The sequence below is a fragment of the Mirounga angustirostris genome, unplaced genomic scaffold (genome assembly GCF_029215605.1).
Source record: "Mirounga angustirostris isolate CCGP_5_RB_7025 unplaced genomic scaffold, mMirAng1.0.hap1 SCAF_3, whole genome shotgun sequence".
Classification (NCBI taxonomy): Eukaryota; Metazoa; Chordata; class Mammalia; order Carnivora; family Phocidae; genus Mirounga; species Mirounga angustirostris.
Window position 1 is genome coordinate 151,426,565 of NW_026991711.1, and position 22,472 is coordinate 151,449,036.

Consider the following 22,472-nt stretch of genomic DNA (forward strand, 5'->3'; position numbering starts at 1 on the left):
AAATAGAATTATTTCATTTTACTTTTCCCAAAAGTGGGAACTACCAAGATAATGTTTACTTACTTTAAATGAACTTCAGTTTGGGAGTGTATTGCTTCTCCCAAAACATTTCCAGTTTCATCCACCACGGCAGCTGCTGTATCATCACAACTGGTTTCAATTCCTAATACTAGTTTATGAAGAAACAGTTTTCCAGGATGAAAATTAAAACTTCTTAAAAATTCATAAGGTTTCCTTCTTGATGGTTTAGAAAAAACTCCTGTTGTCTTATTCAGTATTAGCATACTTAACTCTACAGATAACTCCTAGAAAAGAAATGAAGAAACAAACTAATTATTTGGAACTGACATTAACCACTAACCCATTCAGATGAGCAAAATTCCAAAAACTTGATTTATTTTGCAATATAATAGTTTTACAAAATTACAGGAAAGTTTTGTAAAAGCAAAAATTTCTAAAGGCTATAGCAACCTGTGAACATAAATAACAGTATGAATGACTACAATGCTCTTCAAGGGGGAAAACAAGGAAGTCAGATACAAAATTTTTTAGTATTATCATGCTGTTCTTAGCAAACTATTCATTATTTATAAAATAGCTAATAGTTGCATGGATAGTCTTCTGGAAAGTGCTATTTATTTTTGATAGCTAAGTTAAAACAAAATTGGTTTAAGAAAATTAAATGATAAAGGCAAAACAGAACAGATACAAATAAATGCATTCCATTTCTTGGAAATCTCTTTCAAAATAAAATTTAATAATTTGGTTTGAAAACAATTCACAGAAAAGACACACACAATTTAGTCATCTACTTTGAAAACAAGTGTTCTTATAAAGCTCATCTTAAAAGAACCACATGTGGACTAAAACGACTGCAACCTAATACCCATTTTATCCATTAATTACAATTTTTCTAATTCAGTCTCCATTTTACCACAGGTTTATTGTAGTAAGCATCTCCCCAAATCCTTTCTCCTCAAAATAATAGCAGTACATCACTGAAGCACCCTGGTATCTTCACAATTCCAAGTATCTAATTTCATGCCCCCAAATCACCTGTTCTAGACCTTTCTGGATGCTTACGTAGACCCTTCCCCTACACAGTAATGGACAAAATGGAAAAAAATGAGAGAATACTGGAATTTTTATTGTTCCCCTCTGGCAGAGGGCATCCGGGGATTAGAGTTATAAGCAACCTACTTGCGCAGAGGACAGCTGCGGGGAGTGCAGCCCAGACACACATACTCGGAGAAATTAGATTTGCAGTCACTAAAATCCAGGCAGGGAATCTTGTGCGAAGCACTTGTCTTTAGGGCTACGAAGGCTCCTAAGTGAACCAGGGTACTTGGCCAGTGCTCGTCTGTTCTAGGAAGCGAAAGGTTTGTACTGGAATCGCCCTTCCAGGCAGGCGAAGGAACCAGTGAGAGAGGGGGTGAGCAATTTTACCCACCTTCCTCGCGAACGACAGTGGCTAGTACTGGTTTCGTTCCCCTAGCAAAGACGGTCGACTGCGTTTTTAAAAGAGCAAGAGAGGCCGAACCTGTCGCTCCGGAAGTGATGTCATCAACACGGTGCCAGCGTCTCGTCGCCAGCGCCTGCTCCTATGGCCCTGGAGGGCGTCCCTCTTAACTCAGTACAAACAAAGCGTAAATGTTGTTTGTGTCCGAGATGCAGTGCGTGCACTCACGCGTTACTTTAGACTTACAGGTAGCGAGACTTTTGCAAGGTCACACGGCTAATGATCGATCTAGCGGAGGCCGAACGTAGATTTGCCTGACTACACAGCGTTAAGTTCTAAACACTTGGCTACGTGAAAATTTTATTTGCCTTTGGCTGGAATTTGGACGCCACTGTGAGGAAAGGGTGGTGCAGATTATTCGTCATTCCATTTTAGAGGAACTATGACCAAATCTAAAGGTTGTTGCCCGAAATAGCTAATAGTTACAGAAACGGAGTGGAAAGGAGGGACGACGCCACGGACCTACTTGTACACGGTTCCGAGGGAACGGAAGTGCTTCCGATCGGACTGTCTAAACCGTCCCTCCCACTTTTTGGAGTAAAGGTGTGGGGCTGGCTCGTTTTTGTGATTAAAAGGGGGAAGGAGCTATGGTATATTCATTTACCATGAAAAAATTACATCCTATTTTCGCAATGCATTTCATGGTTTCTGCTTACTATGTACACAACCTTCAGGAAAATATGTACTCATTCTTGGACCTCCTTCAGTCTTTTTTTTCCCCTTTCTTTTATTGTATGTGAACTTGTCATTTGTATGAATAGATTTATCCCAAGTCTTTCTTCTGCTAAAGTCCTGCTAGACTTTAAGGTTTTACTAAGCTTACTAAGCAAGGACTTAATATATGCAAGATTGGTTAAGGCTATCACATAAATCTCTCGAACGGCATGAAGTTCTTGGTATAGAAGATAAAGAAATCTCGGTCGGAAGTCACAGTTACAGTCTAGTGGTAGATAGAAATATATACATTCATAATTACCAAAATGTTGATAATTTTTTAGGTGAAACATGCTTTTAAAATTTATGTGTGACACTAGTAACCATAATTAGCAATTCACTTACGTTGTGCCAGGTAGTGTCTTAGATTAATTTAATCCTCACTATAATCCTGTGAGGTAATTAGTTACTGTCCTCATTTTACAGATGAGGCAAATGGACCACAGAGTTTGATGATTTGCTGGTCACATAGCTAGTAAACGCAAAGCTGTAAGTTAGGCCATCTGGTTCTGGAAACTGTTTCCTTAACTTCTAGAAGATAAAGTAACACTTATTTCCCTAGGAAGTGTGTCTGAGCTAAAAAAAAAAAAGGGGGGGGGGAGAAAAATTAGTTCTCCTAACTGCATATGATTGGTTAGAGATTATTTTCTATTATATGCTGAAATCTAGCCTGACCATAAAATCTTTCACATCTGGCATTTTCTTGCAATTTGGATTATGTTCAGCAGGTGTGTCTCAATACCCTTCTGTGCAAGAATGTGTCAAGAGTTATCCCTTTTTTATGTGCTGGTATTATTGGTAGATTCCTCATCCAGGCACGTTTGGCTGGTGTTGAGTCTTAATGCTGCATTATGTGAAACAGCAAAACTCTAGGACACATTAGGAAGGAATTTTATTCTTCCTTAGATTGATGGCATGTAAGTAGCAGAAAGAAAAGGCACTTATACCAGTACCACATATTTGGCAAGTGAAGGTATACATTTTCCATGTTCTTTATTGTACTAGAGGAGAAATTATTGGTGGAAAGGCACTTATGCTCTCTGAGGCCTGCCTGGGCTTTCATACAGATCACATTATATGATTTGATTGCCACTGGTGGACATTCTCAAAGAAATATGGCTTAACTAATGTAACTTCCACTTGAATTTAGAATCAAAATATGCTCATTTTGTCTTTGCTATTGCCTGCCTAACTTGCCATTTGTAAGTTTTAGAGGAAAGTAATATATAGAAGAGTCTTTACAATAATTTTCTAATTACGTCTTACTAAATTGGATTTTATTTTCATTTGTTACTTATTTATTGGGTTCTTTCCTTTGGGCTACAAACTTCATCAGTTGTTAGGGATAAAAGATAAGATCCACTCCCTATCTTCAAGGAATGGGGTCTAATTACAATACAGCATTATTGAAAGTGTACATTGAGAGTGGGGAGTTGCTTGGGGAAGGTGGTATAGCTTGCCACAGAGGTATCCACAGCTTAGCAGGACCTTGGTGTGATTACTGGGTTTCAACATCTGATTTTCTAGGCTTGAAACTGGTTTATCAGATTTGGAGGTGACTGGACTCTGGGGTGCTGAGGCATACAATCTGCTAAGAAACTGCTTAGTAAAAACCATATACTAAGGTGTTAATTTATGAAAAATGTAATGATGAAAGAGGTAGGATACTTAAGCTTGCTGATCCTTTCTCTGTATTGAGCAAATTACGGTGAAAGCCAGATCCAAAACGAGAAGATTGTTTGATAAATATGGAACGGAGGCAAAAGAAATGAGTTTGGTGCTTTAAATGGCTAATGTTTAAGGCCTGATGCATCTCTTTTCACCTGAGTCACCTGTTTTACATTCTTCATGGGTTGGATTGTGTTAAAAATACACTTACAACTATCTCTTTGATGTAGAAATTGTTTCATTAATGGTAATACTGTCAATTGGGTCTCATCCTTGGAAAATATTTGCTTTTTTTTCATTTGATGAGCCATTATGCTTATTTTACAAATTTCAGAGGATTTATTTTATTGTGGTAAAATATATGCAACAGTATTTATCATTTTAACCATTTTTAGGTGTACAGTTTGGCATTAAGTTTACTCACACTGTTGTGCAAACATCTTTACCATCCATCTACAAACCTTTTTCACTTTCCCCCACTGAAACTGTACCCATTAAACACTAATTTATTTCCCCTTCCTGCCAGCCCCTGGAAACCACCATTATGTCTCTTACTAGTCTAGGTACCTCATATAAGTGGGATCATACAATATTTGTCCTTTTGTGACTGGCTTGTTTCACACAGCAATAATGTCAAGGTTCATCCAATGTGGTAGCATGTCAATTTTTTTTTAAGTGGAATAACATCCTATTGTTTGTATATGCCACATTTTGTTTATCCATAGACACTTGAGTTGTTTCCACCTTCTATTGTGAATAATGCTTCTATAAACATGGGTTGCACAAATACCTTTTCAAATCCCTGCTTTCACTTCTTTTGGGTATATGCCCACAACTAGGTATATTGCTGGATCATATGGTAATTATTTAATTTTTGAGGAATCGCCATACCCATATGATCTTATTTTTCAAGTGTGTGGGGTCTGTGTATTTTTGGCAGAGGAGGGAGAGGGTGAATCTTTTTGTTGCTCCCATATAATCCCCAGGACTGTTAAGTACCATAATAGAAACATAGGACTTGATAATTCATAGGAGGGACAAATTTCTCAAAGCAGAATCACTGTATCAGGTTTTCTGTAGTAGGTGGCATACTGGTATTTTCTCAGCAATGCCAGTTATGTCATCTGGCTTCTCTGTTCCTATTTAAAAAATTACAACATGGGACCACCTGGGTGGCTCAGTTGGTTAAGTGACTGCCTTCAGCTCAGGTCATGATCCTGGAGTCCCGGGATTGAGTCCCACATCGGGCTCCCTGCTCGGCAGGGAGTCTGCTTCTCCCTCTGACCCTCCCCCCCTCATATGCTCTCTCTCTCTCTCATTCTCACTCTCTCAAATGAATAAATAAAATCTTTAAAAAATAAAAAATTACAACATGATGATGCATACCTATCTTCTTTTTTTTAAAAAAGACTTTATTTATTTGACAGAGGGAGAAGCACAAGCAGGGGGAGCGGGAGAAGGAGAAGCAGGCTCCCTGCTCAGCAGGGAGCCCGATGCAGGACTCGATTCCAGGACCTTGGGATCATGACCTGAGCTGGAGGCAGACACTTAACTGACTGAGCCACCCAGGCGTCCCTTATCTTCTTGATAATACACTCAACAGTTTTTTGCAAAATCTGGACATTTAAAAAAATGCTGTCGATAGAAATTTATAACTACATAATTGGCAAGTCAGAAATTTTATATACTATAAAATTCCTGTCACATTTTTTAAAGAGTTCACTACAGTGTTAATGATGCAGTTTCTTTACTATAGTTCTTATAATTGAGAATTTATTTTTATCAAAATAATTATACAGTTAGAGTGAACATAGTGATAAACTTGGCCTATCTGCTAAACTTAGAATTATATAGAAATTTAGTGCTACAGGTTGTCACTTCCATCATCATTAGTTGATTATCAAAGGCTTGAATGAGTCAAGAAATAAATTACAATGCTGAACATAGACTCCAAATATATTTCTACTAAACTTTTAATTATGAAATATTTCAGATTGTGAAAGTGTCAAGAATACTATAATCAACTTCTGTGAACGCAACACTAATTTAAGAGTAATATTATTACCCAATACAGTTGAAGCCTACCGTGTACTACATAACTAAGATATTCAGTATTCTAAATTTGAGTTTATAATTCTCATGTGTTCATTTAAAGTGAAATGAAAAATTTTAAACCCCATATAATAAACTACCTGCTGAATCATTTTTTTAACTGGAACTGAAATTAGGGAGTAAAATAAAAACCTAAGATATTTCATAACTCTTCTTTTTGACATTAGGCAAAATAAGGGAGAGTTTATCTTTGCTATTCTCTTACCTACCTTCCTTCCCTTCCCAGTGCTACTACAAACTTCCTTTTAGATTATTTTACTTAGACCTGTCTTCCCAGTACTGAACCTGTTTACATTTCCTACAGCCACATGTAATATGCATGTAATTGTTTTGAAAATTACTCTGTCTTGTTAGAAGCGTTACAAAACTGCATTGGTCTATGCTGGGTTGCTACATTTGTCTTCTTCAGGATTAGCATGAGAGCATTTTGGGGCTTATTTACTGATGACATATTAATAAAGGAGATATAATATAGGTGAAATATATTGCATGACAATTAAGTTTCAATCTAACAAGATAGGGTTCCACAGGAAAAAGAAATCTTAGACTTGGTTTAATAAATCCATTAAGTATATGAAGGGAAAGCCATCATTTAAAGGCACTACATGTTGAACAGTTGAGGTTTTAGTGACTGTAAGGTGAATCAGTGATATGTGGCTGTTAAAAGAGCTAAAATCAGACTACATTAAGAAAAAAAAAAAAGGATCCGGAACAAGAGAATTGGTACCACTGTAATGACATCACATCTTTTCACCTCTTGTAGTTAGCTCTAATACTATATAATAATAAACTGCAACTCAGAGCAGAATTACCAGGATAGTAGGAGAAATTTGAAACCATATCACATGGAAAATGGTGAAGACCCTGGTAATGTTTACTCAGTGCTATTGGTAACAGTTTAAAAGTTAAACAGTTGAAGAGTTGTGTAGAATAAGGATTAGATTTCGGCTTAATGTAAAATAAGTTATAAATTCCATTACAAAAATGCAGCCTTATAAGTCCTCCTTTATTAGCACTAACACAGAACTGAATGGAGGCATGATGGTTAATGAAAATTCAAGGTAAGGTAAGGAGTTGAAATTATATAGCCTCTAAGGTCTTTTCCAACTCTTAGCATCATAACTCCATAAGGCTAATTCATACAGATATTAGTTAAGGAGATATTGTTATGCCCCTTAGGATCTTTATAGTTTAGTAGTACTTTAGTAAAGTAGTACTTTAGTAAAGACCATAGTGCATTAAACCTAAAAATATGGTTCTATGCTTAAGGAAAAAAAGGTGGGGGGGGGTAGGTCAAAAAGACACAGAAGCCAACTTGGAAATTATGACTGGGAACTTTGACTTCCAATGGCCAAATTTGGAGAACAATTTGAACAAATTAGTAATGATAATAATGAACTATAAACCAAAGAATATCTGTACGTCCAAAATAATGATTGAATGAATAAATGGAGAAGAAAAAAAATCTTCCTTACAGAATTCCAATAAATAAATGTGGAAGGAATAGGGAACTAGAAAACCACCATGGAACTCCACAGTACTAATTGTTGCAGGGAAAATTCACCAATGAATGCTAAAATTAGTGGCACTTATGAACTTATGGCATATTTAGAGACCGCCACTGTTTCCTGATTTGAAATTAGGAGCAATTACAGCACAGCAATTAGTTTTAACCCAAATAATAGTCATTATAGATTTTGTTAAAAAAAAAAAAAGTTTTTTTCACATTAAACGATACAAACTTGTGAAACTGGGAAGTTTCCATATTTAATACAACCATTCACCCAGGTGTTAAGACCAAAAAAGCATACACCAAATTTGACCACTTCTTAACCACTTCATCACAGCCATTTTCCTAGTCTGAACTACCTCTTGCCTGTAGTAGTTTCCCAACTATTCTTCCTGCTTCCTATTCCTTTACACTTTATTCTCAACATTAGCCTTTAATCTCCTATGTAAAACTATCCAATGGCTTTGTCAAGCTTAGAAGAAAATTTGCTTATTACCTTGGCCAATAGAACCCTAAATGATCTAACCCTTTCTATTTCTCTGACCTCATTTTTTACCATTCTCATCCTCCTTTATTACTCCTTTCTAGTCTAAAAATCACCTTAGGAACATAAGGGAAGGCTTTCTGAGGTAGCTTCTCCTTTCACCTGCTTAATTTTTTTTTCCATGGCATTTATCACTACATGAAATAATATGTTTTAACTCATTTATTATCTGTTCTCCAATTTGAATGTAAGCTTGTAAGGGAAAAGATTTTGTCTGTCTTACTTACAAACTATAGCCACAATACCTACACTAGACTGGGCCCTCAAATATCTATTGAATAAATATTTTTAAAACATTGAAGGGTGACAAGTGGGGAAAAAAGCAGAAGGCCTGTATTAACAGAAGCAGATTTCTATCCCTGAAGTCTGTGCAAAAATATAAGCCTTTAAAATGAAGAAAAGCAAAGGAACATTTTTAACTATCGTAATTTTACAAATTCAGTTGCTTAAAAAAACCTTGAAAAGTAAATGTGACATTGCTGACTGAATTTGGAGATTATTTGTAATAATCTTACGTGAAAGAAAAGTTTTATTCAAGTATAGATTACTGGTTTAAAAATACATGGGAAAAGACAAACATACAAAAGCATTATCATACAACTGATTTCTAAACTCAGTACTTCTGAAATACAAAACAATGATCATTACCCCCCGAAAGTCAGTTTTTTGAATGAAACAAATTGATTTTTCAGTTGGTCTATAACTTTTCACTCGGTTTTGTTTACAAATATTACTGGATTTTTCAGTTTCATCCCGTATCAGAACTTTGTTTTTGACATGTTTCCTTCTCAAAGTAGTTATTTCTTGCAATTAATGTCACAAGATTTCAATATGGTTGCTGTTTTGGAAACAGTTACCACTTTGGCTTAATCTACAGTAACATCCATGTATTGAAAGGCAAAACATTAATGGGCAAAATATGGGGATTGAGAGCAGGGGGTGTAAGAAAAGGCAGTGTTGTCTTTTACTGCAATCCCGCTAAAGAAGACTCCATTATTTACTTTGGTACTACTGCTACAGAAGCAGTTTCTGCCAGACCACAGGTTGGCTAAAATAGTTGTCCATTTTATGTTTCCTTTTCTAAACAATAGCAGACTTTAACAATTAGGTTATCAACCAAATAAGCAGACAGCTTTAAATTACCATATATTTTAACTGTGTGAAATAAATTATTTTCTTAATTGGATTAGCAGCCTTGTGTCTGGAAAGGCAGCAAAACCCACTCTGCTCCAAAATTAGAAGGCTGACTCAGAGGCTGTTTATAAGATGCCTGGCTGTCTTATCACCAGTCATGAAGGTGGACTTTCATGAACTCAGTAACTTAATAAATGTAAAAATGACTTCATCCTTCAATACAATGTTGAGCCAGCAAAACCAAAAATGCACAATCATAAAGTAGGGATTGCTTTGTATAAAACAAGAGGGAAATATCCTCTTATATACCATAAAAGGAACACATATGGTAATAAAAATGATCTATAATAAACTTGTAAAGAGATGATTCTGGTTTACATGTATGTCTGCTTAAACGGACTGACTGGAAATTTTCTTCTCCTAACATAATGCCCACTTATTATAAGCCAAGCTGGTCTTGGTGTCTTGTAAATCTCTTATTTCCTTGGATTTATCTACTACTATACCCTCACTTTACAGCCATTTAACTTATAAGCTGGGCCTGCCCAGCCTGCCTATAAAGCCTCTCTTCAGAAAGATACCACATGCATTACACAGAGGCATCTTCTAGTAAGTATCTGCACTTCAAAACAGCATATGAAGAACCAGCAACTGGCCCTCCAATGTAAATACTTCTCATTTCACATTATCATGGAAACAGTGCAGTTCACTAACCACTCCTTTCTTACAGAAAACTCAGTAGCTGTAAAAATTTTGTTCCATTCCAAAACACTTCAATACTTATTAATTCCAAAGATCCGAACACCATGTAGCTGTGGCATTTTAGGAATTAGCACACTCAGGAGAGAAGCTGTGTTTAGGATGAAGTGAGTTGGATCATACTTCGTATAGAAACTTGCCAGAAAATATCTGCAGAAATAAAAATTAAAAACATATATAACATGTAAAATTTGTAAAAAATTTAAAGGTAAAAAAGGCCACTGAAACATAAATACCTAAAAGCAGATTCACTTTTGAGCACTAAAATAAGAGTTTTACAGTTTGGGGCCTAAATTAATTTGGGATTTAAAAATTTATTTAACGGAAGCATATATGCACATTTTGCATTTCTGCAATTATGTTAAATGCATTTAAAAGAATGTGCTTGCAGGGCACTGGGTGGCACAGTTGGCTGAGCATCCAGCTCTCAGTTTTGGCTCAGGTCATGATCTCAAGTGTTGTGAGATCAAGCCCTGCATCGGGCTCAGCGCTCAGCATGGAGTCTGCTTGGGATTCTCTCTCCCTCTCTCTCTGCCCCTCCTGCTCACGATCTTTCTCTCTCCCTCTCCAAAATAAATAAATAAATCTTTAAAAAAAAATGTGTTTGCTACTTAGTATCCTTTAAAACATAAGTCTTTCAAACTAGGGTTCGTATATTCTCTGAAATTTCAGGTATAGTTTTGTATTTATGTGTATGTTTCTGAAGAGAAGATCCAGATCCAAAGCATCTATCATATTCTCAAAGGGTTTTGTGACCCACCAAAAGGTTAAAAACTACTGCTATACGAAATAAGTCAATCAGAGAGAGACAAGTATCACATGATCTCACTGAAATGAGGAATTCTTAATCTTAGGAAACAAACTGAAGGTTGCTGGAGTGGTGGGGGGTGGGAGGGATGGGGTGTCTGGGTGATGGACATTGGGGAGGGTATGTGCTATGGTGAGTGCTATGAATTGTGTAAGACTGATGAATCACAGACCTGTACCTCTGAAGCAAATAATACATTATAGTTAAAAAAAGAAAAAAAAAGAAGATAGTAGGAAGGGAAAAATGAAGGGGGGCAAATCGGAGGGGGAGACGAACCATGAGACTATGGACTTTGAGAAACAAACTGAGGGTTTTAGAGGGGAGGGTGGTGGGGGATGGGTTAGCCTGGTGATGGGTATTAAGGAAGGCACGTATTGAATGGAGCACTGGGTGTTATACGCAATGAGTCATGGAACACTACATCAAAAACTAATGATGTAATGAATGGTGACTAACATGACAAAATAAAATTAAAAAAAAAACAACTACTGCTATAAAGTTGTGAAAATGGGGTATTAGTGCAATTCTGTATCTTTGAAAGAAAACAAATACTTGATTGCCCTTTTGATGTTCTCATTTCCATATTGTAGCTGAAAAGGTGGACAACCAGTTTAACTGGAAAACTGAAAGACACTGTTGTAAATTTCCAACTACTTTGCTGTAATTGAACATATGTACACATTCAAAGACATTCAACATCTGATAATTTGTTTTGACAAGCCTAAGCTACCTTTAGGACCATAAATCATCAAGTGAGAATTGTCTAGTTTTTACCCAAGGGTACATCAGAGTGCAGACACATCATCTGGCCACTGAGAGTATCCTAATATAGACAGGATGTAAAGACTAAAACATCATACTTTACTTGATCATAACTAAGAGATTAGTCTGCATATGAGTGTTTGTCTAATTAGTACTGTTAAGAGTCAGGAAAGTGGGCGCCTGGGTGGCTCAGTTGGTTAAGCGACTGCCTTCGGCTCAGGTCATGATCCTGGAGTCCCAGGATCGAGTCCCGCATCGGGCTCCCTGATCAGTGGGGAGCCTGCTTCTCCCTCTGACCCTCCCCCCTCTCATGCTCGCTCTATCTCATTCTCTCTCTCAAATAAATAAATAAAATCTTAAAAAAAAAAAAAAAAAGTCAGGAAAGTATCCTAATAGCCTTTCATCTAAGTACTGTCATTCATTTCTAATAAGGGGAGAAAAGCGTCTTGTGTAATATGGTTAGAAAAGAACAGCTATTTTCAGGTATGACTAAAAACATCACAGAGAGCTATATATATCATTTTCAGAATCATCTAAACGGAGGAATTCTGTAATTTTCCACCTATTTCACAATCTATAATCAGAAAATACTTCTGAAGAATAAATCATATTCTTCAATCTTTTATCTAAATCCTTTCTTCCAACTTTCATATACCTGAAGACTGTTTTTATACTTCCTTCACTGAACAAAATAGGATACCACTTGCATTTAGTAAGCTCACTTGATTTTCCATAATCATTATGGGCTTAATGTATAACCTGATATGTTGGAAATAGATCTTCTTGGAATTGCTTCTCGTCATACTGTAACATATGTCCCCCTTTATGTCTTTTAATAAAAACTAACTTTATGTGTAAATTATACGAAAATTACTTGGTTCTTACAAAACCTTGACAACCCTCCAAGGGGATGCAAAACCAAGGTGGGAATTGTGTAATTGCCAGTTGCCAAATTTCCATTTGCCAATTTCCAGTTGTCAAAGGGTATACTGGAAAGAGACCTGTATTGAAGTTTAGGATTTCTTCTGGGCTCTGGACTCTAGCTAGATGCAAGATCTGAAATAAGGTAATGCATTTGAGCCTAATTCTTTATCTAAAAATCTGGGATAACATTGCATGCCCCACCTACCTGACAAATGATGATCAAATAAGAAAATGTGAAAGCACTCTGAAAAGTATCAATATTATATAGATGACTTTAATGTTGTTTCTTCAGTTATATAAGGAATTTAATCACAGAATATTTGAAATCATACCTGTGGGTCAAAAATATATTTTTAGAAATATGGATGTTGTACACAGGTACATCTTAGTTGACAATTTTGTGACAGCTCTTATTGATAATTCAGTATAAATTTCAGCTTTTTACATTAATTATAATGCAATCCTCAACATTTTATAGATGAGGAAACTGAGGCTTTCAAAGAAATGGCCAAAAGTCACCCAGCTAGAAAGCAGTAGAGCTAAAATCCAAATTTAAGGCTGTTTGTATAACTATTGTTCCTGTTATTGCACTTACTTTTGCTATATCATACAAATCATTTATCTCTTGATGTTAATTTTATATGGGGCTGGAATAAAAATTTAAAAAATTTCCTCAAAGTGCTATCAATATAAGAAAAAAGAAACCTATCACTTTATGATCAATTTATTCTTTTCATTTTAAAATGCCTTCCTTTCTCTGCACATCTATCTAAAATCTACCTTCCCCTAAGTCCCAGTTTAAGGAATCCTAATGCCTCCAAGAAGTCTTTCCAATTACTCCAGACTGCACTGATTTTATCACGGATGCATTACTATATCCAAGCTATGTGGTATACAGTGTTTGATCAAGATATACATAAAACATCCATTATATGCATACAACTATACTGAGTGTGGAATTCAAAGCAATCTATACACTTAGAAATTCTTTGCACAAACAAATCATTTATAATAACAGATAATACAAAATGACATAAATAAGGGATATGTAACAACTACTAAAGGAGTTCAAAACAGGTCATTATTACTTAAGGTTGGGTGCTAAGGAAAAGACCTTATTGAGGAGGTAGGATTTAAATCTTGAAAGAAGGATAAATTAAGAAAGAAGGTATTTTGGGTAGGAGACATGATTTGAACAAAGGCATAGAACTAGGACTACACATGAAGTTTTCAAGAAATGCTGCTTAGAAGAGCTTGACCACATGGAAGTTGGATGGGGTAAAATATTCACATAAAGGAAAAATGAGGTAGGAACCATTTTGTGAAGGGTCCTGAATATCAGGTAATAGGAGGTAATTTAAGGTTAAATGCTTTACAAATAGATATTATCTCATTTATTTCTTACACCATCATACTGAGCTATGTACTACTGGCTAGAATTTCATTATGAGCAAACCAAGCAGGCTGAGTGATAAACACAGGATTCAACCCAGGTCTGTTCTACGATGAAAGCCTAACTTCTCTTGTCTATAAACTATACAGCAGTCTCTCCCAAGGAGTTTGAACATCTAAATTGGTGTGTGTGGGGGGGGAAATGGTCAATGAAATTCATCTGAAATCATCCAAATCCTTGTTTAGGGAGATTAATCTGATGGTGGAATACAGAATAAGATTATGCATTTATCTTTCTTGTAAGCAACTTAAGGATATGAACTAGAATATATTTGACCTGTATATCCTAGAATGTCTAAACATACTGATGGGCACACTATGTTGTCTCTATATATTACTGACTGAGATAAGAAACGGTTTATTACCAGCCTGTTAAAGACTCTGCCTGTATTTCATGCTCTGTGGTAGCTATTCATTGGTAGAGGTTTCAACAAATATGCTGTTTCTAACTGAAATTCAACCTCATAAAAGGACAGCTGCCTCTTATCCAATCTTCTTCATACCTAAAAAATTTCCACCACTTACAGAATTATTGGAGAAATTGTAAAAAACTTCCGTGAAGATGTAAACTGTACTCCATAGTCCAGTTGTTCCCAATGAGTTAGGAGCCTTGCTTTACCCTGGTCAGGAGTTTCAAACGGCGTTCCTTTTACTGCATGCAAAAATACATACATCCCCTGGAAAACAAGCAAGGAGATATATAATCAATATCAAATATAAAATTCGTACTTGTCAGCAAGCATTAAGATAGTTCCAGACTGCTTATGACAGTATGGGTGATTCAACTTAACAGCTCAAATTTTAAGCTTTCATATTATTTGTGAAAGGCTGTGGCCAGTTTCTTCAGAGTAAAATAAAACTTCCAGAGGCATATGAATATTATTTGGTGAAAACCAGTAAAAGATCAACTGAAAGTAACCTGTTTTCATCTCCTACTAAATTGAAAATACACAAAAAAATAACATCAGGATTGCTTTATATCATTACATTTAGATTTTCTACTACCTTTCCTATTAGGAAACAGGATTGTCTTTTTTTTAATTTTACTTTATTTATTTATTTGACAGAGAGATAGAGCCAAAGAGCACAAGCAGGGGAAGTGGTAGAGGGAGGAGAAGCAGGCTCCCCACTAAGCAGGGGGCCCACCGTGGGGCTCAATCCCAGGACCCTGGGATCATGACCTGAGCTAAAGGCAATAGCTTAACCAAATGGGCCACCCAGGCCCCCAGGAAACAGGAGTATCTTATCCCTGATGTGTAGGAATATTTAGTGTCATATTACTAAATCCGATGATACTTACAAAATGATAAAAACATACATTCATAAATAATAATAAAATTTCTGCATCAGGGGAAAATGGTTTTGAAAATCTGTATTAAGACTATCTCTGTCTCAACAGTTCTAACACAACAAAGATGGTTACACAGTAGATCTAATGTTCAACTCAATTTGCTTTTAAAATCACCACTGTGCCCCAACAGTGTTTCTTTAGAAGTTAGTTTTTAAGAAGATTTACTTATTTATTTGGGGGGAGGGGCAGAAGGAGAGGGAGAAAAGCCAGATGCAGGGCTCAATCCCTGGACCCCGAAATCATGACCTGAGCCAAAATCAAGAGTCAGATGCTTAATTGACTAAGCCATCCAGGTGGCCCTGAAGTTATTTTTTTTGAAAGTAAAAAAACATTATTAAATCCATTCTGTCTAGGGATATGTTTGAACATCTAATTTTGTGATTAGGAAAAAAACCCAATATATATTAGATTTTGTTTCTTTGAGATTATTATTCTATTTAGATCACTGGTAGTACTTCATTGCAGGATCACTGTCTGAGGCACCAGTAACAGAATATTCTTGCCTAAACATTATCATCAGTCTTTCCTCCTAGAAATCACAAGGAGGTGTCATTTTTGCTTCTCCAACTTTTAATCAATATATGGAAAAAAGAAGAAAAATTAGTGATTTGAAATTTTATATTACTAACTAGGTTAAGAGAGCCATTCTTTTCAAAGCTGAGTCTACTTTCTAGTTATTCCATTAGGCAATTCAAAAGTTGTTTAGCCACAATAACACCAAAGCTATATAGCAATAGACTCATGTTCAATTGGATTTAACTCAAAAAGCATTTAATAAGTGGCTTATATGTACAGGACACAGGACATGTATGCCCACATGAAATCGAGTAAGAAATGTTCACAGCCTTGAAAAAAACTCAATCTTCTAAGAGATGGTAAGAAAAAAAAAAAAAGATATGCATAAGCAACTAGAATGTAGGGCAGAAACTGCTATCAAAGGTACAGAGCATACAGCCAATGCAGAAGAGGGAAAGGTTCTTTGTCGCTGAGGCAAAAGCTGTGATGCTATCTTGTCAACTATCTCATTCTTGAAGGTTCAGCTCAAATGACAACTCCTTAGTGAAGGCTCCCTCATTAGTAGTAGCCTATGTGCTTGTATAGAATTTTATTGAAAATACTTTTATTTATAGCACAATATATTTTGTTAGACTTTTTGACATGTTTGTTCTCCCATTAGCCTGAATACTTCAGGAACAAGGGCTGGTACACAGCAAGTATTAGATATTAAACCAAGATGACACTAAGCTAAGGAATGTTTATTCTGTAAGCACAAGGAAACCAATTTCACATGGACTTTACAGGAGGCAATTAAAACAGAAATTGTATGCTTTTAAATTCTGAGGAGTATAGGATCCAAAAAAATTAAGAATCTCTAACCCATGCATGTATTAGAATCATCAAAGAGAAATACAATCCTCTCATTATTTCCTTCAAACTACATGCATCACCAGTGTTTAGAATATTCAAACATAATATCTTATATATCCTTTTCACAAACAGAATAAAATCTGACTGACCATATATCTTCTATCCCATTATTTTTAATAATTATTCTATAAAATTTAGTGATGGAGGATTTATACCCAAATCAAAAAAATTGGGGAAAAAATATGTAGCTCATGGTTAGCCGTTAATATTTACTGGCGCAAAATGCAGAAAGTCCTCATTCATTTTAAAAGCTAGGCTAAGAATTTTGTGAAATATTAATACCTCTAAAAGTGAATTATAGCCACTGTAAAAATGAATAAAAACAATCACTGTAGGTTTCTACTATATGGTTCAGAAAGGCAAAGACAGTATTTTTTCTAACCATGGATAACAACTAGGTCTAGTTTCCCATTTAAAAGCGTTCAGTACGTATTTCACATTTTATTGGTTTAATGTAGTCTGTCTTCAAAAGAAACTAAATTTGGAGTCATGTTAATTGCTACATCAATGGCTGGTAGTTAGGGTTTTAGTGTGGTGAACTAGTAAGTCAGAAGTTCGCTTTCCTTATGCTTTGTCCACACCCATATACTGTACTTCAAAATCTCAGTCAACTAACTTGAAAACATCTAGGCAAGGGGAGGGGGTTACTTCTAAGTACATTTAATACATGTGCCATTGGAGAAGGGAAAATTATATGACAATACAGACTAATTTAGCAAACATTTACATAGGTCTTTAGAGATATGGGAAATAAAGAGACAAATTCCTAATTATAAAACTATGATAAATACACTTAAAAGAATGCAGCATGGGAGTTTTGTAGCTTCCTGGAGAAGGAGATATTTGAGTAGTTTTCCTGGACAAGTCGGAATCAGCCCAGCAGAGGAGGAGGGGGGGGAGGGTATTAAAACAGTGGAAAAAGAGCCTAAGCCAAAGCAAAAAGGTGAGAACAAGATAATTTTCATTATTGTTAAAGCAATACTCATGTTTGGAGATGGGATGAGATAAGATTGAGTCCTTTTCTTGCTTCTGTACTGTTATCAACTGGTCTTATATGCCACATAAGGAACTTGTTATTTTACTATGCATACAATAAGGAATCACAGAAGGACTTAGAGCATGACTTGAGCATATATGCATTTTGAAAATAACTCTCTGCCAAGTTGGAATGGAGGACGGTAGAGGAACATCAAGGACACCCACCTGAGGAAAAAAATAAGGGCACCAATTATAGCAATGCCAGTGGGGATTAAGTTGAGAGACAGTAAAGCAGTAAAACAGGGCTTTAACTAAATGGATATGGAATACAGAGGAAAAGGAGTTAATCTAAGACTAGAGTGACCATATATACTAGCTAGTATGACTGGTCCTGATTTACACCTATTTTCTTGGAGTAGTTATTACTAGAGCTCCCTTTTACTCTCAGAACAGTCTCAGTTTGGATAATTCATTACATGAATCACTTCACCTTTGACATTGGCTTGCCTTACTGGGCAGACAGTGGTGCCTTTAGATTAGATCAGGAACAAAGCCAGAGGAACAGGGTGAGTGGTAAGGGACAGATCAGGAATGAGTTTAATTTATAATTATAATTGTTTGGCTTAAGGTACAAGGTGATCTGCCAATTTTAATATGAGCATCATTCTACAGGTAGAAACTGAAAGTACAGATAGATGAAGTAATCTTGATAGAATACACAGAATAAAAAGAGATGAAGAAAAGAACCTTGGGGACAGCAATATTTAGGAGAGGAAAACAGAAGGAAGAATGTGCAAGAAAGAGAAAAGGAAAAATTAGAAATATATCTAGGAAAAAGTGACCTCATGGAAGCCAAAGAAAAGGAATTCTGGTAAGAGGGATATAACTCTTGTCAAATATTTCAGAGAAGTCACTACTTAAAAATAGCCCTACCGGGCGCCTGGGTGGCTCAGTTGGTTAAGCGACTGCCTTCGGCTCAGGTCATGATCCTGGAGTCCCTGGATCGAGTCCCGCATTGGGCTCCCTGCTCGGCAGGGAGTCTGCTTCTCCCTCTGACCCTCCCCCCTCTCATGTGCTCTCTCTCATTCTCTCTCTCTCAAATAAATAAATAAAATCTTAAAAAAAAAAAAAAATAGCCCTACCAAAGTCCATCGCATAAAATGGACTAAGTGGACATTCATTTATTTTTACCACCACATTATCCTTGTCCTCCTCCAATCAAATTCAAATACTCTTCAGAAAATAGGAAATAAATAATATTAATTAAAAAAATCTATTTCTCCTACATTTTCCTGCCTTAATGGTCCAAGTTCTTCATTTTCTGGATACCTTTAAACAAATACATAATTAATGTGGATTCAATTAAAAGTCTCAACTAATGGATTTCTCCCCTTTCATTCTGCTTTCATAGACTGTTAAAGATAAGAAAGGTCACTATTGGTTTTTTTTTTTTAAACATTTTCCAGGGCTGCATAATATGATCAGTACAATCAACTGAACCTCTGTGGGATACTTTGCAGAACTATCCTATAATACAGAAGAACCACAGTCAACATGAAAAAGCTAAGGCACCATAAGACCCTCAATCACGTAAGATATGATTAAGCTCAAAATTTCTATACTGAAGGAGAGTATATGTATACAATTTAGAAAGGATTGAAGTTTAACAAGGATTGAAATCAATGATGGTTATTAATCTCCAGTTAATCAAAAACCATTACTTCTGAAGCATTCTGGTTAATCAATATATTAGTAGCTTGAATTACAGTGTCTTGTAATTTTTGCTAAAATGACCTCCTATTTTCTAGATTCCATAAAACCATAGAGGAAAAAAAAGATCTTACTTAGAAAAAGGGCCCAATGTTTAAATATAAAGTATTAATAGAAAAAATATAATCTTATCCCAGATTAGAATTCTTCAAAATTGTCACATATATTAAAAATCACTAAACTGTACACTTTTAAGTCAGCGAATTTTATATAATTATGAATTATATCTCAAACTGTTAAACTAAGTCATGTTTTTCTTCTTTATAGCATAAAGCTTTAAGCTTTTTAAAAAAAATTATTTAAATACACATAACATAAAACGTACCATTTTAACCACTTTTAAGTGTACAATTCAGTGGTATTAAGTATATTCACATGTGGATGAACACTTGGGTTCATTAAGTACATTCACATTGTTATGCAACCATCACCACCAACCATCTCTACAACTCTTTTCATCTTACAAAACTCAAACTGTACTCATTAAACAGCAACTCCCTATTTCTTCCTCCCTCAGTCCCTGACAAGCACTAAACCTTAGGCTTATAAGTGCTTAGTATAAAGTAAAATTCTTACCAGATTATGTATAACATTTGTTAAGGTCCAAGCAACAGGAACACTGAAGAAGGGAATACTGAGTAGGACAATATGAAGCAAGCCAACTCCTAATGCATATGTCAGCCACATACCCCGGCTATTCATTACACGGGTATTTGGATTCACCTCACTGTGGGCAACTCCAACATTCATGTTTGCTCTGTAGGAAAGCAATGAAATGAATCAACAATGATATAACTGGAAACCTAAACACTCTTTACTCTGACATGACAAAATAAGTGTTACTAGGATCATTTTTCTCTAGTTGTTCTGAAATAGAACAAACACATCCACCAAAATATGCTATTTGCAGATGCCAATGAAGGCAGTAAATAATTCTTAACATCTGACTTCCTGGTAAGACAAACAAGACTTAATTTTTATGGCTCTTATTGAAAAAATTAAAATCCCTTTCCTAAAGCTTGTCTTCTATCATGTTGGTTTTACTAAATGAAATAATGGACAGGAAAACTCAAACGGAAAGAGAAAACCTACACTCTCTTATATCATGAAACCAAAGTGAAAGCTCAGGAGCTAAATGTACAAAATAAAACTAATATAAAAAAAGCAAAGCTACAGCATTATTTATAATAGCCAAGATATGGAAGCAACCCAAGTGTTCACCCACATGTGAATGAATAAAGATGTGTGTGTGTGTATGCATATGTATGTATACTAGAGTATTACTTAGCCATAAAAAAGAATGCAATCTTGTCATTTGCAACAACATGGATGGACCTAGAGAATATAATGCTAAGTGAAATAAGTCAGAGAAAGACAAATACCATATGATTGCACTTATATATGGAATTTAAGAATCAAAACAAAGCAAAAAAGAGACCAAAAAACACTCTTAAATACAGAGCACAAACTGGTGGTTGTTGCCAGAGGGGGGGGCTGGTGGGGGGGATGGGTGAAATAAAGGGGATTAAGAGTACACTTATCTTGATGAGCACTGAGAAATGTATAGAATTGTTAAATTATATTGTACACCTGACACTAATATAAGTTTAATTATACTTGAATTAAAGACAAAAAAAGGCAACGTGGATCCACCCAGTCTATTCTGAGTAGCCAGATTCTTGTATCTAATGTAATGTTTCCAAAGAGTGGTCAGGTTCAAATCACTTCTTTTTAAATACTGAACCTGGGAGGAACATAATGTGGCGAAAAATTTACATGGTCCAGGGATAAGGTTTGTTTCTCAATCTCATGATACAATAAGGTTAAAACAATGAGTCTTTCCTCCTTTAACTCTTCAACTCCCCTAAAATTTTCGGGTTTTTTTTTTTTTTCTTTTTCTAAGTTTTTTCCCTTTATTGCATTCAAAATGAACACCAAAGGAAGAAAGGATATTAGTTCCCAGTTATTTTAAGCCTGACGTTTCCTTGGTTCTAAGAATCCCTCGAACAAAGTACAGCTGTCCTGAAGAATACCTATCATCCCCAGTAAAAACCAACCAGTAAGACTGAAAGGGGGGTGGCATGGTTAGAGTATATTTGGAACAGGTCTGATTTATTAGTACATGAACCCTCCCTATTATGGAGTTGGCATTAAAAGAGTAATTTCTCATAAACCCATCCAACAAGTGTCTCCGGGGTAAAATGTCGCATTCTCTCTCCAAAAATCTACGGAACACGCATCAAGGCTTATGATGATGAAAGCTGGTTACACTAACAAGACACAAATGTCTCCAGTTAACGTGTGCAAATATTTCTTCTAATTTAAGTATCTATTTTACATCAGACATTCTTTTCATTAAGCTATAGGTTATACTTAGAAGATGCCAAAACTCAAGATACTTTTCCCATTTCCCACAGAATGGAAAGAAAAAAATAAAGCTCGAAAGAGGCTCAAAATTTCTATCTGAGCTGGAAGGCAAAGCTGAAACCTTCCCAAGAAGGTTTCCCAGAAAACCTTCCCAAGGCGTCTGCCGCGCCACTTCAGGACTGGCAAACAATGACTTCCGACTGTGAAGAGCCTCTCGGCTCTGCCTAGGCGAGTCTCGAGGACGGCGACCGGTCCTCTTGGGGACTTCCTCGCGAGCCAGAAAATCACGGGCAGCGCCCCCCCACTCGCCCCTTCCCTCTCGGAGCTGCACATCCCACCAGTACCAGGGCAAGACGACGAGGATGTGGGGGCAAGCCTCGGGGGCCACTTGGTCCGCACCAGTAGAGCGGGAGGCGCGGACGCAGCCGTAGTCCACTTTTCCCCTCAAGCCTACCCTGGCCCGCCAGCAGAGCCTTCCCACCGCAGACAGCAGCACATCCCCTACAGACGTTCCTGCCCACTCACCCGCCGCCCCACTCCCGGCGGCCAGCTCGGAACACAACCGACTCCGCGGCGACGGCGTCTCTTCAAGGCCGAATGCCTAACATCAGCCTCAGAACAGCGCAGCGCAGCTTGCGGAAGCGTTCAGAGCCGAACGCGCCGCCAGGGCAT

The 22,472-nt window shown here is 36.4% G+C and overlaps 2 protein-coding genes across 11 annotated transcripts in view; both read right to left on the bottom strand.

The window, feature by feature from the left end:
* OSGEPL1 (O-sialoglycoprotein endopeptidase like 1) overlaps positions 1–284 on the bottom strand; it is a 52,439-nt gene extending 52,155 nt beyond the window's left edge. For all 6 annotated transcript variants that reach the window (XM_064586818.1, XM_064586820.1, XM_064586823.1 and 3 more), the window contains exon 1: positions 64–284. In XM_064586818.1, the coding sequence (XP_064442888.1) occupies positions 64–284 (221 nt within the window). The remainder of the gene's footprint in view (positions 1–63) is intronic.
* Positions 167–22,463, bottom strand: ORMDL1 (ORMDL sphingolipid biosynthesis regulator 1). 5 transcript variants are annotated; one of them, XR_010410248.1, is made up of 5 exons: positions 22,255–22,392; positions 20,010–20,190; positions 14,432–14,583; positions 12,660–12,786; positions 9,974–10,110 (listed from the first exon to the last, which is right to left on the bottom strand). XR_010410248.1 is itself a non-coding variant. In XM_064586826.1 (4 exons), the coding sequence occupies exons 1-4, from the start codon at positions 22,296–22,298 to the stop codon at positions 293–295; spliced, it is 390 nt and encodes a 129-aa protein (XP_064442896.1). In that variant the 5' UTR covers positions 22,299–22,392; the 3' UTR covers positions 167–292. The 5 variants fall into 5 exon arrangements, 4 of the variants coding, with proteins under 4 accessions (XP_064442896.1, XP_045724316.1, XP_064442895.1 ...); XM_064586826.1 differs by lacking the exons at positions 9,974–10,110; positions 12,660–12,786 and adding an exon at positions 167–305; XM_045868360.3 differs by lacking the exon at positions 12,660–12,786 and having other exon boundaries at positions 5,690–10,110; positions 22,326–22,463.
* Positions 22,464–22,472: the final 9 nt, after the last annotated feature.